Source organism: Brachycentrus maculatus, unplaced genomic scaffold, assembly GCF_059751285.1.
Source record: "Brachycentrus maculatus isolate JH-2025_06_01 unplaced genomic scaffold, ASM5975128v1 h1tg000537l, whole genome shotgun sequence".
Classification (NCBI taxonomy): Eukaryota; Metazoa; Arthropoda; class Insecta; order Trichoptera; family Brachycentridae; genus Brachycentrus; species Brachycentrus maculatus.
Window position 1 is genome coordinate 218,932 of NW_028281283.1, and position 19,581 is coordinate 238,512.

General features: G+C 34.0%; 1 protein-coding gene across 3 annotated transcripts in view; it reads left to right on the forward strand.

Moving 5' to 3' along the window:
• The first annotated feature begins 2,894 nt into the window (after nucleotides 1-2,894).
• The window catches only part of gpp (DOT1 like histone lysine methyltransferase grappa), a 44,790-nt gene continuing 28,103 nt past the window's right edge, over nucleotides 2,895-19,581 (forward strand). For all 3 annotated transcript variants that reach the window (XR_015838775.1, XM_088273010.1, XM_088273011.1), the window contains exons 1-3: nucleotides 2,895-3,124; nucleotides 5,807-5,847; nucleotides 9,542-9,680. Coding sequence is in view for 2 of the 3 variants with exons in the window: in XM_088273010.1 (XP_088129136.1) it covers nucleotides 3,041-3,124; nucleotides 5,807-5,847; nucleotides 9,542-9,680 (264 nt within the window). In the remaining variant the exon portion in view is untranslated. The remainder of the gene's footprint in view (nucleotides 3,125-5,806; nucleotides 5,848-9,541; nucleotides 9,681-19,581) is intronic.

Consider the following 19,581-nt stretch of genomic DNA (forward strand, 5'->3'; position numbering starts at 1 on the left):
TCATATTATTCAGTACATATTTTGATATTTATTTGTTAACTATTTCCAATGTGCGACAAGTGAAATGGAGAAAAGGAGAAGTACAGAAAAAGTGTGAGCCTTTAGAGACTGGAAAAAGCAAATAAATTGGAAAAAAGCGGCAACAGAGTAGGGCTGGAGAAGTATCTATCTACAGAAAAGCTAATGATATCATGACTTCTAATATGAATATAAGTGTACATCTAGCTAATGTACTGGAGGGCTTACTGAGTATGGGAATTGGTGATATCTGGGCAGCGAAATATGTACCAATTAAAAATTGATGGGATAATTATGGAGGTGCCCATGTAAATATCAGGCAATGCAAGAGTAAATAATATTGAACTCATTCATGAAGTCTTATTTGCCTACACTATTGGCATTCTTGGGAAAATAATGACATAATGCCAATGATTATAAGTTTTCATTTCAACATAACTCTAACTCGGACGAAGCTCAACAATTGATAAGATGTTTGGATGAAAAATTTAAGTTAAAATTAAACACTGACAAAATCTACAAAAAATGCAAAGAGAGCAATGCATGAAATCAACTGTTTCTAGAATCTGAAAAGTTTCACTCTGAACAAGCAAGTCTCGGATATATATCATTTTTCTGCCATGAGTCTCATCTGCACCCAATGGTGCATAGGACACTGCATCAAATTCATGCAATGTTAATTTCATAATTTATTATTTGATGGGAAGGTGGTCCATCCTGGGTATTAGGTCTCAGTCCAGGGAGATATCAAATTATATTAAAGTGAAAAAACACATACTCATTTTGACCTTCCTGAAAATCAAAATTGGTAAGTCCAACATATTAGGCAAATGTGCTAACTCTTAAACGCTACCATGGGTACTGGAGTACCCCACAAGATTTTAAAAACCCAATATTTAAAAAAATATCATAACCACACTTGCGCCATTCAAGCTAATCTCCAATTATTAGTTACTGCGACGAACTGTCCATCGCACGCTAGTGTCGCGCAGGAACAGTCGTGTGGGCGGGTGTTCCGGGGTACTCTAGAACCCCACGGTAGTAGTTGTCAAAGTTTTTTCAAATTCTTTGCTTAAAGGCGGCTGAACTTTGTTATTTATTGGTAAGTTTAATTAAATATTATTCTTGAAATAAATATTCAACTCTTTTATTAGGTATATTATGTTTTTATTATCACTTAAAATCATGTTTTTATTATTCTATTTTACATAATATGTTTATAAGTTTATTATTATTCATGACAAGTAATCTACGTTTTTGTTAGTCATATGTCTCATAGATCAAATCGACGTCTTAGAACTGATGGTGAAAAAGCAGTGTTTTTAGAAGATTTGGATAATGAGGAGTTGAATACTAGAGGTGCTTCAGATGATGAACTGGATGACCTCATTCAAGATTTTCGCTATTTAGAAGAGCCTGGTGTTAATTCTCAAAATCACTACTCCACTCTTGTTGCTTGCGAATACGCTGATAGTGGCGATGAAGATGACATTCGTGGTATCGTATCGATGAAGAAAATAAAGTACTACTGCCAGAAATATAGCATTTTATAATAAAATAAAATGTGGGTTGATGTTTTTAACCAGATGAGTAAAAAGTATTCTACGTCTAGAAAAACGAGAAGATAGCCTTTGTGTATTTTCTTTACCCTCTTAAATACAGTAGGAGTAAACTCCTGGATTTTTTATACTATGTCAAGAAGTCCAGACAAGAAACTCATTCCGAAAAGACGTCTATTTTTTAAGGAAATGGCAAAATCTCTTATAACACCGTATATGCAAGAAAAATTACAATGGCCATGTTTGCCCCGGGATATAAGGGAATCTATACATGGTATTCTAAAAAATGAAATGGACATTGCTGAACCAGTCCCTCGAGATACCAAACCCGGTCGTTGCTGCTTCTTTCCGCATATAAAAGATAGGAAATCGAGGACCGCGTGCTCCTCTTGTCGTCGTCGTATTTGTGCACCCATCAAATAAAAATATGCAATCTTTGCAAACAAAAATTTTAAAAATTATTTCAATTTGTTTTATTTGTATGCCTAAGTAATAGTACATTTGAGTAAATACAAGAAATCAATTGATAAACTTACAGTTTTATTTCTAACTCATAAATATCAACGGGGTACTCAGGTACCCCACGGGTAGTGTTCATGCCTATAAAGTTGAGGGTAGTGTTCTAGAGCTAACCATTTAACTATGAAGGCAGAAAAAACCCTACATAGGCATTATTAATATGAAAGAGGCCTATAACTAACAGTGGAGGACAAAGAGCAAAAAAGAAGGCATAATTGAAATGAAAGAGGAAAAGGTCGGAATTTGATACTATAGGTAGGTTCTTTAACCTCTTGGTGAGTGAGTTTTGGTAAAGCTAACACATGGGAGAGGATTTTATTTGTGTATTTGTTTTTTTCAGATAATTGCCTTTAAACATCAAAATAATTCAAAGATGTTGATGAGGTGAATACAAACCAAATAATTTTAACAAATGTCACATTTTATTAAGTTTGGATAAACCATTTTGTCAATATTCTTCAACTGGTTAATAATTTCAAAATGTACAATATAAATTAAAAATTTCAGATGTTCAGGAGAGATAAACTCATAAAAAATATCTCTAATGGATTGTAAGAATAATATTTATAATTGATTCCGCCGTCTTAGAGTTATATCTATCCATAAATGAATATAATATTTTAACTTCGTTTTTCTAACATTTTTTAACATTATATCAGAAATACTATAAAAACTGTCCAATTGAAAAAAGAGAATAATAAAACACTACTTGAATTTATAAACAACCATAGACAATATTATATAAGGTTAGATAGTTTATGCCATGTACACAATTAAAAATGTTTCACACAAGCGGCCATGTTGTAAATGCCCAACATGGCGTCCGGTCGCGAGGGGTGTGTGTGTGAAAGTGTAGTGAAAATGTGCTAACAAAAAGAGAAAATAAGTGATGTGTTTTGTGTGGTAGTGAAATGTGTGATTGTTAATGTTGTGAAGTTAATATAATGGCTCAGGATTTACGCCTTCACTCTCCTGCAGGTGCTGAGCCCGTTGTTTATCATTGGCCTCTTACTTCAGGCAATGGCTCGGTATGATATGTCTTTTATAACTGTTGAATAGTTATTTTGATACTCACCGGAGATATACCTCTTCTATAACGTTATTATCTACCGCTTTTGTAGAATTACCACATATATCATTAATGTTACTGTCAAAAATGTCAATATCTCGTTATTTCTAACGTCTTCGAAATCTGAATGATGCTCTACGATAAAAAATATCTCATTCAAAAACGGCCCAATCGATCAGAAATAATGTGTTTGGGCTGTTATGTAAAATGTTTACCGCGTGTTATCAACTCGATTATTTGTAAACAGTGACGCAATATTTCCAACAATAATAATAATAATAACTTGTGAAATGATATTATTAGACTGCCTTTCTTTTATTTGGTGCGTGCAGTCAGTGAGTGCTATGAGTTATTGACCTCGTGGCGGTGTCAAGGTGCTAGATGGATGAGCTAAAATCTTGTCAGTTTCTTTCAGGGGTAGAAATTTTCATCGCAATACATTTTATTTGCATCTAGGTCATGGGTCACATTCCTAATTTTATAACAACTGATCTTCTCAAAATCGAGATGTACCTAGCGATATGTGTGAACGTTCTGCTGACACTTTGGTCGACTTATCGATTAGTGATAACTTAGCTTGAAGTTTATCACAAATAGCCATTGAGAATTTCACTTTTGTATTTAGTATTTATTTTTCAGTACGAGTCTTGCATATTCGCGAATCGTGCGTTAGAAATAAAAGTGTTCTACTCAACTGATAACAATAACGACAAAACTTTTTTTTACAACGGCCTATTTTAATTATCACTTATTTTATTGCTTGCATTTCAAAGTAGCTTGTCAAGGATTTTGTATAGTAATTAAAGTACTAAAAGCGAAATAATCGCCAAATTTGAGCACGACAATACGTTCAGGTTATGTTTTGTTGTCAGGTTTTTGTCTTTCTATAAATATTAACTATATTTGATGAATACTGTAAGATAATATTAGTATTTTTATGCTGCACAAAATATTATCCCGCCTAAACGTTATATACGCTATATGATATTAAAAAAGAAACGTGACAAAACTGAAAAAAACAGTAGGGTGTACACGTACACACACAGAAATATTTTGATTTCATTTGTTTATTATAATATTCGTTTCGATTCTAGCAGAGGCTGTATATTTATCTTATTGAATTCCCCTAATCTTCGTAGCTTCGTAGTCGTTTATTGGGATTGGGACTCGGGACCCTCTGTAAAATGGTAGTGCTGAAAATACCGTTAGAAAGGGCACAAGGTCACCCTAACAAATCGTGTTCTGTAGAGTTTCTGGAGTCTACCTGGATGCCTAGCGTGTGACTCATCGTCTGCATACATTATGTACGAGAATATACTCTCAAGATGTATTGCATACGCTTATAGGTACTGACTATTATCCATTCGTCCATGTGTCCGTGACTCGTGACTATTTCTTAAATTCAACCGAGACATTTGTGGACCGAGAAAGTACAGTCTTTATGGAGTTTAATTCTTCTAGAGTCTTCTTATTGTCTTTATTATTTTTATCATAATATAATGAAGCGTATCATTTTGGAAAACCAGTGTTAGGGTTTTAACAAATTTTACCCGTCAAGGTTGCAGGTGATACCGTGAGGATGCTTAGTATAGTAGATACTCGTATATTGTTATGAATTTTATCGTTTTAGCAAAAAAAATAAAAATGTATTGTAATTTCTCGATTCAAGTTCAGTTTGATTTATAAAATTAGAAAATATTGATTGATTGACGCTTTTGAACTAAGAGAGCAGATTAAATGTAAGCATTATTATTTTTACGTTAATTATTTTAAAAGAAATACATAATTATACGATGTATGTATTGCCGATCTAAGTTTTTTAGTTTTAGTAGAATTATTTTCTGATAAACAATTATTAATATTTTTATATTGTACTTATATCAATCATTTAAAAATATGCGATATTGATACATCTGACGAATAAAGCGGACCAATCAGTCAATTTCATGTTTCCGATATACGGATATTTTTTTACACATGAATTTTTTTTAGTCAGTTAACTATCTTGAGTGTTGGAAATAATGTTATCTACTTACTTATGATGAAGGGATTGTAAATAACATTAGATGATTATCTGTTACTCAATATTCTCAGTAACCTTGACCTTCACTCGATATCTCGGTGACCCATTTACTTGATATATTGCTTCCTATTATTAAACCTATATTGACATTTATCATCATTTCTTTTAAAAATTTCTTTTAAATGTTTGATTAATGTTACGATTTTTTAATTGATATTTAAGCTTTTAACTACCCCCAAGTTACCTTGTTCCCCGCAAAAGTAATTTTTTGATCAACAAGAAACTGTTATTAAAATTATACATCCTTTTGTTATTTTCTTACCGCCTGTTATTGATTTTTTGGTAAAATATAATATTTTGTAAATTTCTCATATGAGTAATTTTCATAACTATTAAAATTCATTTTACCGTAAGCGCGATTATGTTTTGCTTTGGAAGTAAAAAACGTCATTCAAGTTAAACATTAATAAATTATTCAGCGCCTTAACACTCTTGCTACTTTGCACTTACAATCTTTATACAAGAGAATAACTAAGAAACAGAAAAATGTATAAATACTGTGATACTTATGATTACTGTTGTTCATAGAATGAATATAAAATATGAATTTTGTTTCAGGATAAGCATGACGGCGCCTTAGAAATTGTGGATACAATTAGGTGAGTTCATATATTTTTGCTCTTTAAAAAAAGGCTTGTATATTGGGAATAAAAAATAAATAAATTGTTATTAATTAATGTATGAATTAGATTAGTAGTTGTTGCAAAATATGTAGAAAATCAGCAGTAAAAATGTTGGCTATTCAAAATTACGTATGAATTTTCCATAGGACTTTTAAAAATATAATACATACCTACCTATGTCTACTTATTTTCCAGTAAAAACAAACAATAAAATTCAGACGTGACCCTCCACTAATCAAATTATTAGTGGAATCAATATTCATTATAATTAAATAAATAAATAATAAAACTAAGTTTTAAATTTTTTAAATTACATTTATTTGCCAATACACTAATAATTTTCCAATATTTTGTTTTTTTTTTAATAGAATGGATAGCATTTCTATGTTTTTACTGACCTCGCACGGAAATGACTAGATATATAAATAAACAGTCGTGATATGTAGTTAGTGACCTAATAGTGTTACGACGGAAAATTTATATTATTATGGCATTAACGTAAAGCATGGCTCTGTGGGTGGAGTGAAGAGCGAAAGGCGAGTGGGTGAGGAGTGAGGATAGGCAGAGTGGGACGGCTGATGTGAACCTGGTCCAGTACTGAAGTACTACTCTACTAGTACCTAGTGCGAGCTGTACCTAACGCGTACTGCGCTGGCGGATAATATGCATCGGTCTGTGGCCTCATTACTGCTTGTGGATACTGGAGTTGCGTCACGCTGCCTACTGCTCAGTGTGCCTCGGCCCCTGGCTGCCTGGCTGCCAGTCTCGTGTCTATGGAAATAGCAAACAATGCACACAAAGTTATTCCGGGTTAAGACAAACAATTGCCGTAGTCGCACACCTGCTAAAATATATCTATAATTTATTGTACGTCTGTATGATCACACGTACATATATCTTAAGTTTAATAAACTTGGCGTCTATTAATAGTATTTTGATAGGACACGCATGTTCAATTACGTAGTGTAGAATATGACATAATCTATAACTTTAAAAAATACATACATAATATTCCTAATGAGTAATTTGTACCACTCGTTTTGGGGAGTGTTTTTTTTGTGCGTGGAAGTATTCCTGTTCGTTAATTTAAAATAATTTTAAATTTTGTAAAACTATTTTTTACTTCTTTGTCTCTTACTTGCTTAATGTACAGTTGTTATATTACAAAAAAGGTACTTACTGAAAGTTACCTCAAACTAGATGACCGTGAATCCTCCCCCTTCCAGATCGAATAAAATTATAGGAGTGTGTTACATTACCTTATGCATCTAATGATACTGCATCCTACATATGACATACACTAAAGTGTTGACATATTTTGGTTAAATAATCTCTTCGTTGCACTACAGTTTTATTTATTTATGAAAAAAATAGCAGTTGAAGCATAATGATTGACATTAAATTCGTACATTTATAACAATAACAAAAAACGAAAGCTTTCCTTTCCAGTCTCTTTTAATTATAGATTTCAATAATAAATTAGGGCATCGTGACGTAGTATTTTTGTTATTATATATTTTACCATAAACTCCTTAACTTGCGAATTATGTATGTACGTATTTATAAAATTAGATTTGATAAAATATACATAAAAATATTACCGTGTATCAACTACGTACTATTCAAAACTCGTATTTTTTATCTTTAAAGTTCTTTATACTGTAAATATCAATAACGTTGCAAATAAAAGGATTTTGACTGTAGTACGTTAATTAAATTTTATTTAAGGTAATATAATGTTTGTAATATGTGTATTTTTGGGGTGTTTATTATTATTATTAAAAAAAATATTCGTAAGTAAATTGTTTATTGTAAGAAAAATGTCTATGAAAATATTACATTCCGACGAGTTAGTTACAATAAGGTACACTCTGTTCACAGTTATTTTACATCATTTTTTAAAATAATTAATTTAATTAGAGTATAAATAATAAAATATATTTTACCTCTATTTTTTTAAAATTATATATACTTTAATTAATTTGAACTTTAAAAAAAATGAGGTAAAATAACTGTGAACAGAGTAGTAGAATGGATGAAAAACATTTAAAAAATCTCATTGCGAAATATTTTTGCTCGGGAAAAACTATCGTCTTCTTGTTTCGTAGTTTTCGTATGAGAATCATGCGTTTGGAATTCCTAAAGTGAAAAACGCCGGCGAAAAGCGGCGTGTGAGGGCAGGCTAAGACCTCTCGCATTTTCTATATCGCAGGTCGTAGTGGCCGCATGTTCACTTTGTAACGTATTAAAATGTTGCGATTATTATCCAGTTTGCTATCTGCGTACCTGCGTATCTGCGTATCTGCGCTGGGGTTAGCTACTTTAGTATTGTCTCGAAACGTAACCATTCGGAATGCTCGCCGCTTGATTCATGTAGTAATCAGCGATTTAAAATGCTAAGGTCGCCAGTTCATTGCCCCCGTCTACATTTTATTTTCATTCTGAGAGTCACTGACTCGTTCATATTATACCTACATAACGTACGGACTGTGGACCAATCCAGTTTGTTTACTTGATTCTTTTTTTTGCGACGAACAATTCTTGTGTTTTTTTTTATGTTGATAGTTTTATTCATATTCACAATAGTCGATTCATTTTATTTTATTATGCGAACAGAATTCACAGTAAGATATTACTATGTTCCTCGTGTTAGGTATGCATAAAAATATATGTAATGAATTATTATTAATATTGTCATGTCATGGTCATATAAGAGATGTACCGACTAGTCAGTCGGCTTGGCCTCCTAATCGGCTCATTTTGCTGACTAGTGGGGCTGGTTAGTCGGTTAATCCATTAAAAAAATAGATTTGACGAACGCTGCCTGTATTTTCTACACAATGGGACTTGGTTATTTATGAAAGTAAAATTAACACATGAAAATATGTAAACAAGAGTTTGTTAGTAAAAAGCTTTTTTCGTAATAAGGGCAATGCAATGTAGGATTTTCATTGACATTTCTTTAGCCTTAAATTCCATATTTACGAATGGTGTTTTCATAAAATTATTTTTTTTACATAAAATTAGATTACCGTGAATCGCAATTAATTAACGTACTGCTTTTAATAATCTATAATATTTATATGGTTCTTTTATACTTTACTTATTTTGTTTTTATCCATCATATACGTAAATACAAAATTCAACAATGTGCCCTCACTGAATTTCGAGAGTGTCGAGGGCACATTTTACAATATTTATTCATAAAATTATATGAAAGAAAATTAATTATGACATTCAATCAAATACGATTTGATAGAATGATGCGGTATATTTCAGATCTACCTACTTCATCATCCATTTGTAAATAGCTCTTTTTTATTCCATTTATATTTTTAATGACTTTATGGAGAATGGAAGCAGGATGTACAATTTTATGTTATAAATATTAATCAATTTGATAATTTAAAAAAAAATTAGCATATTAATGAAATTTGGTTCGCATTAATCTATTTTTTTAAAGTTTTTTTTTAATCTAATTTTATTAAGACATATATACAAAGATCATTCGGAAGTTAAAATTTTACGGTAAAATAAATACACAGGTAATATCTTTAATTAATCGAGAGTAGTATTATATTCGTAAATATTCTCCACTTCTATATTATTGTCTTAAATTAATAACTGGTTTATCTTTGATTGAATACTAATAATGTATTTTGGTATGCAGATGGGCGTGCGAGGACCTGCCGGAGATGAAGACTGCGTTGGAGAACAACATCCTCAGCGACTTCAATCCGCGCTCCTACGAGAGCATGAAGGGAGTTTGCGACCGTTTCAACAGGGCCATCGACAGCGTAGTTTCATTGGTAATTATTATTTCATCGACAGTCACTGTTCATTGTTATGAAATAGATGGATTGGTATATTTAAAATTTCAATTCTCTTTCGCACTGTGTTGCGACTTCATACCGCACATATGTAAATGAGTATACTAGTTTTGTGAGTATCTTGAAGCTCGAACGAACGTCTCTCCGCAATATTGTACTGGGCTTAGGTATCAGATCCTAACGTCTTTAAACTAAATAAATTTATGAAGATTATGTATTTTTCCGTGATTATCTGTTAAAATTTGAACAACGTCTTAAGACGGCACGAGTGTTGGTCGGGTCTATCGAGAACTCAGTGTTATTCGTCTCGCCCGTATTGTCAAACGATTGCTAACATGTAGAATAGAACCAGGCCGCGTTCAACTCTGAGATAATGAACTTTAAAGTTAGGAATGCAATATCCAAATTAATATGAAGATTTAGTGGATTATAAGACGTTAATTGCAATGGGTCTGTTTCAAATATAAATAAACACAAAAATTATATTTTTTCCCTTATATCTGTATTTATTTACACGCATATACGTTATAATTAACTTTCTAGCACTAATTATTGACCAAAATTAATATTTTTTTCTATTTATATTTGAAATTTTAATATAAATATGTCAATGTTCCTTTTTTATGTCATCGTAACTCATTTTTTTTTAAATTTGTGGACCGAATATTTTTTAACGCCTAGTCATTAACTGTGATATAAAATTTATAAGCGAAAATCTCCTTCTGTAAATAACTTTGAATGTCCACTTTGAAGACGAGGGTTTAGAAGATTAGTATCACATCGTACAAAATCTAAAAAGATATCTGAAAAGACGCTATTGAGAATGCGAAGTAGTGGTGATTGCTACTTTGCCTTTGCACGCTTATTAGACAGAATATTTAAAGCAATTGCATTTATATGAACGAAAACGGTTAGAATTAGATGTACGCAGATTTGCGGTATAAATTGCCGGAATGGTACCAGCGGAGTAGATCGGCGTCGAGAATTATACGAATTGATTGTGTTTTGGAAGGTCGACATTGACGCTAAGTCCGCCGTCCGCGCTCTCCGCGTGGGGCGATCTATTTGGGTCTGGCGGTTTGCTCTGAACGTTGCGTGCGCGACCGACCCTCCTCCGCTCCCCGCTTCTCTCGGCCCCTACTGAGCCCTCCTAGGCCAGAATCCTTTTGGGAGATTATCGATTTCCGTCTCCACAGAATGGCACCTCCCCCTCCCCGTGCAACCGGCTTCACTCCCGGCCCTTCCGAACCCTCTGCACCTTGCCCTTCCCGCGACACGCGCTGGCGGGTCGTCGACCGCTTTCACCGTAATTGCATTAACCCACATACTTAATGAGTGACCTATTACGACTCACACCGCCACCTTTGTTTTTCTATTCTCTCTCCAATCTCCGCTTCCAATGGAAGGTGATTCCAATAACGCAACATCTACGATTGCCTTCTCCTTTCGCAAGAAATCAAATTAACTGCAAATAAACGGCTTTGTATATCGCTAGTTTAAAGGTTCACAACCATTTTGGAGGACCGAAAATTATTGAAACTTTTTTTTTCTAAGATGTAAAAAACACTATTGGAAATTAGCACAGTACTGACGCGGTAGTACGGTACCTTGATATTTTGTAAGCTAATTACTACAACAAGGTGGCTTTGAAATCCGTACTTGAAATTTTTCTGGTCTGTATTTACTTTACATATGCTATTATACATCATGACGCATGCAATTCATTTAAAAAAATATAGTTTTTATTGTTTTTTATTATTATTATTATAACGGGTCATCCATTATGACCGTTTTTTTTTCAATAGACTTTCATTGATAGATCACGCTTGAGTCGTGTTGAACTGTCATGGTGATTTTGTTTGACAATTTATCATTGAAAGACTTACACAGCAACAACTCTTACAATTTTTTCAATTACATGATCCGCTGTTTTCGACCAAAATTTTGTTCAGCGATGATGCCCATTTCTGGCTCGATGGCTACGTCAATAAGCAAAATTGGAGCATAATAAGCAGTTTGCGTCTGACCGTGCAAAGGGGCTTCTGGAAGTTATTTTTTATTGCCTAGATATGTGAAAAATGCTTAAATTCAAAATATTTTTAAAACAACAATGAGATCAATTATTATTCAGATACACACTAAAACATGTAGATTTATATTCAAAATTAATAATTAACATAACAAATATTTTTGGGGTCTTCTCATACCCCACTTAGCATACGTGTAATTTCCTAAGATTCTGTATGTTAAGTGTTGACATCCTCACGTACTTGATATCAACAGGTAGGTCTTCTAACATTTTTCATTCCCTTCAGGTGTAGTCGATTTATTGATTTCAATGTCCGATGATTTGATCGTAGCAATGTGTTCATCGGGTTATTATTGTATTATACATAATAAATACCTAAGTTAATATTTTTTGAGAATTAAAATATTTTTCTTCTATGCACGTTTTAGCAGATATTAAAAAGGAAACGTGCGCGTGTGTATGTGCCTTCCTATGAAAATACAGAAAACTGAAGTTTGGCTATTTACTGGACTTATGACCTTTCATAGTCTGGCTTACTTAAATTCCTATTTTTCTACCTATAATTAAAAGAAAACAGGTCGCTCGTAGTGATCAAAAGTTTGGCCACCCCTTCCATGTGATAAAATGATAAAATACAGTTTTTAATTCGAATTTCGTAAATGATATGTTAATCGAGATGTAATCAGAACAAAAATGACGGTTGTATTATAGATGTCTCATCAGAGACGAAACTTATTTTTTTTACGAATGGAATATGAAAGTCTGGTGATTCACAGGGCTCGCAACTCGGTTATGACGGGATTAAACCCAGTGTTGTGAGTCCAATCAAATAAAGGAACCGTTTTATTTGTGTCGCATGCCAATGTCAGTCACGAATATCTCGCCACGTATCTAGTGAGGAACAATGCGGCGAACTGTTCTATTTTAGTGTTCAGATACGTTCGGTGTTTGCGTGACTGCGCTGTCGGAGTATCCGGCACCGAGCTAAGGGGTATATGGTACCTGCGAAGGATAACTGTACTTACAAACAGTAATAAAACAAAAGGATTAATCATCATGACTACATCATTTAAGCTTTTCAATAGTACAAGTATACATTATTGATTTACATCACGGAAAATCGAAGTATAATCGTAAACTATTCACATCGAGACTATCAGTTCACTCACTACATTGTTTTGAAGTGTATCGAGTGTGCGTAGTGAAGCGCTCAAAGCGCGAGACCTAAGTACGAGCGCTTGTGTACTACACGGAATTTTACTTTCCGGCAGTCCGGTTAGCATGAAAAAACGGATGATTGGCTTGTGCACTTGTCCGTTTTTCTCCAGATCGGTGTGCGATCGCGGTACGCGTGAACTCGCTCACGCCAAACTGTCGTCGCTTTTATTTGAAAAAAAAACCGGACTGCCGGACAGTAAAATTCCGTGTAGTGCACAAGCGCCCTAAGAGGTTCCGTCGTTGCGGTATTTACCCGAGGCCTCGAGTAATTGAACGATATTGCAACATCGAACGTATAATTTGCAGTTTTCCCGAAACACCTTTCGAGAGAACCTGCGGATTGAGATATTGTCGCATCAAACTAACTTCCTGACAGAGAAACTTGACTTTTCTCTCCCGTTCCGCAGTGTTGTTTGTGCATCCCTCCCCGACTCCCACTCTCCCACTTTGTAATATTGATTGCGACGTCACGTCGTTTGTTCTGCTCGAGCCGCGTACTTCCCTTCCGTTTGTCTTCAACGGAATCCTTGTCACGTCACGGCGATAACCATTACCTACCGCGCTATTCGGCTACTCTTTACGACACACGCCTTCAAATGTTTGCGCATCTATTTCGTGGCTCTCAAAATTATACTCTAATCACAATATGTCAAATATTCTTCACAACATTTTGAGTGTGTCCAAATACTTGTTCACGAATCTGGATTATCTCCAATTATAGGAGTTATTTTTATATTATTATTTCGACATCTCAACATAGATGAAGTAGAATATGGAAGTCTCGGCATTTAAGGGGCTTACGACCGTCATAGGCTGGTCTAAGTGATCACTTTACACACTTTCTTTCATTTCACCATAGATGTCTCTAGTGATTCAAGCACTTCGTTTCGGATTTGAAAATATATATAGAAGTTCCAAGAATTTGAGTAGTGTGGTCGTCAATCATGGGTAGAATTGGTGAATGTTACACGTGTGTAAAGTGATCGCTTAAACCAACCTGCGACAATCGTAAGCCCCGTAAATGCCCATACTTCCATATTCTTTCTTCTTCATCTATGTTGAGATGTCAATTTTTTAAAAAAAAATTTCTTTGCCATTGTAAATATTTTTTTTTGTTTAGTGATTCCGCAGATTGACAAAGCCCCTAGAAACCGATCGCGAATTTTTCTTTGTGCTTTTATCGTGGCATTTTATTGCACGGGTTTTTGAGTTTTTTTATTTTATTTATTGGCAAAGCACCCAAAATTGGGTGATACATGAGGGTTTTCAGTTTAATTGGAATTGCAAATCCCGAATTGTAACAACAATTTATTCTTCTATTTTCTAGCTGGTTTTTTTACATACTCGATATTATTATAACCGGTATCATTGAAACCACGGTTTATTCTTTTTTAAAGCAGTTTTGTATTCTTTCTAAATTGAATTCTTACAATCGATAATATTTTGAACCAGTTGTAAACTACGCAACTAAATATTCTGGTTTGATTAACTTGGGGCACATATATCTGGCAAGTTTTCCTTGTCAATGACGAAAAGTCGCTATTCCTTTCGCTGATTTTCTGATGTGTATTCATAATTACTTTTATTTCAAATGTGCTTATTCGGTTTAAAAAATAAAATGTTACCATCTGAACTATTGCAATTTTTGTACGGCGTTTCAAATTCGTGCAACTGATATACAATCTTTGTTTTAAATAATAATCAGTCGTTAATAGTTAGCGACCTTGGTGTAATGTTTACACTCGAATTTAAATACAGCCTTCGCCAACCAAAGTAAGAAGCGCTGATTGTCTTCATTCTCAGGTGACTCTTTAATGTCGTATTAAAATAGGCGGCATTACAAATCAATTATTGCTTATTGGCTTGCTATTAACAGTAGTGTAACGCTATACCATATGTCGTATTATACGATAGTTTTTAATGCAATTTTACAGTTTATTTCAACATTTTTTGTTGTTTATAGATGTTGAAATATTAATTTCATGAAAAAATAATAATTTCTTAGCCTATTATGTAACATATGTTTTACGACTTATTATAAGTAATTTTTTTTCAATACTATCCATTTATAGGTAGTTAATTTTTTTGTAAACATTGTAAAATTGTACAATTTGTGGTTCTGTGGTTGTTTGATTCGTTTTATTATTATTAATTTTACCCCCCTACAACGTTGACATAGGTACCCCTTCATCTCAGAGAATTTTATAAGGGGTTATTGTTTTAAATTTTATTTTTTTATTTGAACTAGCAGAAATTACTGATATGAGTCATTTAAAATTGAAATACTATTCAAAATCATTAACTTTCCTATAACGCCCCCTTCGATAACGCAGTACCTATCTCGGCGGTATAGGAGGGTTAACTGTATTTGAAATTAACTAACTAACTAACCATCACGCCGCTTCCCCGCAGGGGTAGGCAGAGAGAATAGAACGCCACACCACCCTGTCTTTGCAAACATTCTTCGCCTCCTTCACGTTCATGCATCTCCTCATACATACCCGCCGATTATTACGACTCCTAACCTGTATTTGAAATTAATTTTAAATTTTCTCAACTAAATTGTGAACTGCAATTGAACTTTTGTATTTCCGTTTAGTATTTGACGCCCTTAAACATGGAAATTTATGGATACATTTGAATATAAGTCACGATGCAAATATAATAAATTTGGTCCTAAATATGCGCAAACACCCGTTGACACGCTGTCTCAGCTTAATCAGATACATTTCCAAGACTTGTCCTCTGCCGCCAAAAACAAATAACACTTCATTTAAATGGAGATCGGTTGTTCTGGCGTTCATCTGTTTCCTTCGGAGCGGTTCGTCATGCTTGCCGCTAATCTTCATATTTCAGTTTAACGAAATTCCAATCAAATTCCTCTCGCTCCTCACTGGCAAGCGCGACATGACACGTCCTTCCCCTGACGTCGGGCAGAGAGTGACTGCCGACCGAGGCGGGAGCCGGAGCTATTGATTTTCGCGACACCCCATTTTAACCCACATTTCTCTGTGAGGGCGGAGGGGCGGGAGAGCGAGACAGCGTGAGCGCACACCCCTTCGTCCAGACGTTGGCGCCAAACTTTCCTCTGGTCACATTCACTTTTATGCGGCGTTGCCATGTTTACATTACACAAGTATCGAGGCTCCTTTCTACCTCGAGGATTTAAGATTTATAATCATGTAAAAGTTTTACATGATTTTACAGTAGAAGAGCGTTTGTGCACTACACGGAATTTCACGGAATTTAACCGTCCGGCACGTCAGTTAGCATATAAAACGGATGATTGGCTTGGATTGGCTTGTGCTTTTGTCCATCTTTCTTTTGATCGGTGTTCTTGATCGGTGCGTGAACACGTTGCGCGTAAATTCGATCACGCTAAACTGTCGTAGTCGCTTTCATTTTTTAAAACCGAACTGCCGGACGGTAAAATTCCGTGTAGTGCACAAGCGGCTAAACTCATCGTTTTCAACCTTTTCATATTTTTTATAAGTTCGCAATTAAAGGGTTGATTCATGATTACAGAAACAGGATTTGTTCATACAAATTCAGATTGGGTTTTTTCTTCAGAGGGCAATTTTTTTCTCAAAATCTCTTCACTTTTCATTTTGTTCTTCTTTATACTGCATATTATGTATTATAGTAATAAAAAAAATAAAAACTCATACAGTGCCATTTTCGTAAAATACTACCTCAAAGGCGCTTACTCTCATATCACTCATTAATTGTTATAACACCTATAAGTTGATAAATGTAGGGCAAGGACTCTGCCTAAAGTCACTTTAAAGGAAGAACCTAATTTACGATGCTAAATGCATTTGTAATAGTTGTTTTCAAAACAAGTATTTAGCGTATCGGAAGCAAACTGGAATGTTTACTCATTGTGTAACTATAACAAACTGCTTTAGTTTGCGAAAAAAAGAATACTTAAATGTATTTTCAAGGTTTCAAATTCGTGGATAATCCAGAGACCCCATTTTTTGCTCGACATAAAAAAATATTATAAAATGTGTTTAACATCCGATAATCTACCAAATGAAACGAGTAGTCACAATAACTGGCTTTACCCTTCCTATAAACCTGTATTCTGTGTTGTTTCTCGATCTCCTGTCAATTTCTTCAGTTGCAGACATGCTGTGTTTCTTATCATCCCTTTTGTTCCGATAGCATTCCCTTACAATGACTAACTTTTACTTTAATTTAAAATGAGGTTATCTGGTCGAGTCGAGTCTATTTTATTTTAAATTAATAAAAAAATCTTACGATTACATAGAAACCTTTGTAGGTGTTTTAATTTAAATATAATATTTATGCATGTATTTTTTATGCTAGCTTAAGTTTGAGATCTTTTTCCGATTTTTTCTCGGGATATTTTTACTAAAATTTTATTTTCCCGCCCAAATATTTTTTGGTCTATACCTGCGAGTGGATTTAGTGGACGTGTCCTGAAGTATCCGACCGAATTACAACTCTATTCTATCTATAAACAATATTGGTGACAGTTCCTACTGTAGGGACCGGTATATAATTCAAGGGAGATGAGTTGTTTACCTCGATGGTTTATGTCATTTTATATCATACTTTGTCATGGTTTATGTCATACTTTGGCCGCGTTTAAATTTGCATCTGCTTATGAACAAATTGACTTGTTTCGTTTTATCTCAAGTCTTCATTTCAATTGACTTGTTTGTTTTGATGTAAAATATAATCAGGTTTATCCTACCCATTTCCCTTAAGCGGCTTTTTTTGAAAATTTACTTCTGAATTTGTTTGTGTTTAAGAGTTCTCACTGTTTTCAAACACATGACATAGGCTATCGAAAAAAAAACGGATTTAATAACGCCTTCTTTGAAAGAGGGTGTTACTTAATTCGATTTTTGGATTAAATCATTTCAAGCTAATCACGCAGTTTGCAAAAATAGATATTGTATTGCGTTTTTATGACTCCTTTTGTATAAGGTAAAATATTAAATATATCTAACAATTTGACATAAAAAAGTTAAGCTGAAAATAAATATAAACCAGAATCGAGACTTATGAACCGAGCTAATCGCGCTAATGCTGCACAAGTTTGGTAGCGTATTGCTATTTCTAGCTCATAATTACCTTCCTATTTGACAATTTGACGTTAAAAACTTAAGCTGGAAACAATTATAAATCGGGAAAAAGTAATGAATACCATCCCGAACTGAACACGCAACAGTTATCCATTAGTCACATCTCTATAAAAATCAAATTCGCGATATCAATAAATTATCAACTGCTAGCAGTAGTCGCTCGTCACCTGCGAGAGTGCCATTACACCATTACATTACATTATAGAGCGCACAAGCTCAGGGAGGCCCGAGGACCTTGCGAGACGAGAGTCACGAGAGACCGCGGACGCGATGGCTTACCGGCTCGGGAGGAGAGCTGGTACGTAATGATGGCTCATCACTCCGGCCTGCGGGCGGTGGGGGCAGTGGGCAGGGGCAGGCGGGCAGGCGGACACGCGGGTCATTCAACCGGTCGTGGATCCGTGACGGCCGAAAATCTACGTCATTTTCTAAGAGTCTACTAAATCTATGGCTTCTAGCGTACGGCATAGTATTTTACACGAATTCATGATAATACGGCTGTCGAAACTTAAAATACAGTAAGGGACATTTTTTTGTAGTACGTTTCTTTTTGCATTTTTGGCTAAGTAGAATCTACTTAGTCCAAAAATGCAAAAAAAAGTACTACAAAAAATGTCCCTTACTGTGTTTTGAGTTTGGACAGCCGAATAGCTAATCGCCTCTCATTTTACCTTTGAACGTTTAGAGAAAGGGTGTGTGCCGTGTGTTATAATATATACATTTTGAAATTTCTTAAGATAGCTTATATTACATTTAATGCAAACTGTTTTTTTACAATTAATTTACATCATATATTTACATCTTGTAAGAAGGGTTTTAAATGTATGATGAGATGCCTGAATGTATGAAGAATGAAGAGTTTGAAAGAATTTTAAAAGAAATGTTTTGTATACTATAGGATACAAAACATTTATTTAAAAATTCTTTCACACTCTTTTCATTCTTAAATTGTAAATCAGAATACTTTTCATTCTTCATACATTCAGGCATCTCATACATTTTCCAACCCTTATACATTATACAATTTTTCTACTCTTCATTTAAAAATGGCTTTATTTATTATATTATAATATCGAAATTGTTAACGCTATCCTGTATTGCTTACTATTATTTATATTCTATTCTACATATTATCACTACACGCGCATAATTAGGCCTATGGCCTGTTTCTTTTTAATCTTTTACAACTTATATTTATATAAATGTATCTGAAAAATCTAGATAACAATTCCTCAAGGGTTGTGGTTTTGGATTACTTAAAATACTTTTAGCAGAATAACTAATTATACCTATTGCCTATTCCAAAAAATGCAGCAGTTAAATTATACAAATTCAGGGATCTGAATGTCCCAAAAATATTTTCGTACAAGACGATATTTGTAGCGTAATTTCCGATTTTCACGTATCTAATGACAATACACACTAATGGCGGCTTCTAACGGAGTTTTTGTATGATTTTATTATTATCACCAGGTAATTGCTGGTTTCCTCGCTGCTTCGTGTGCCGAATGTTACA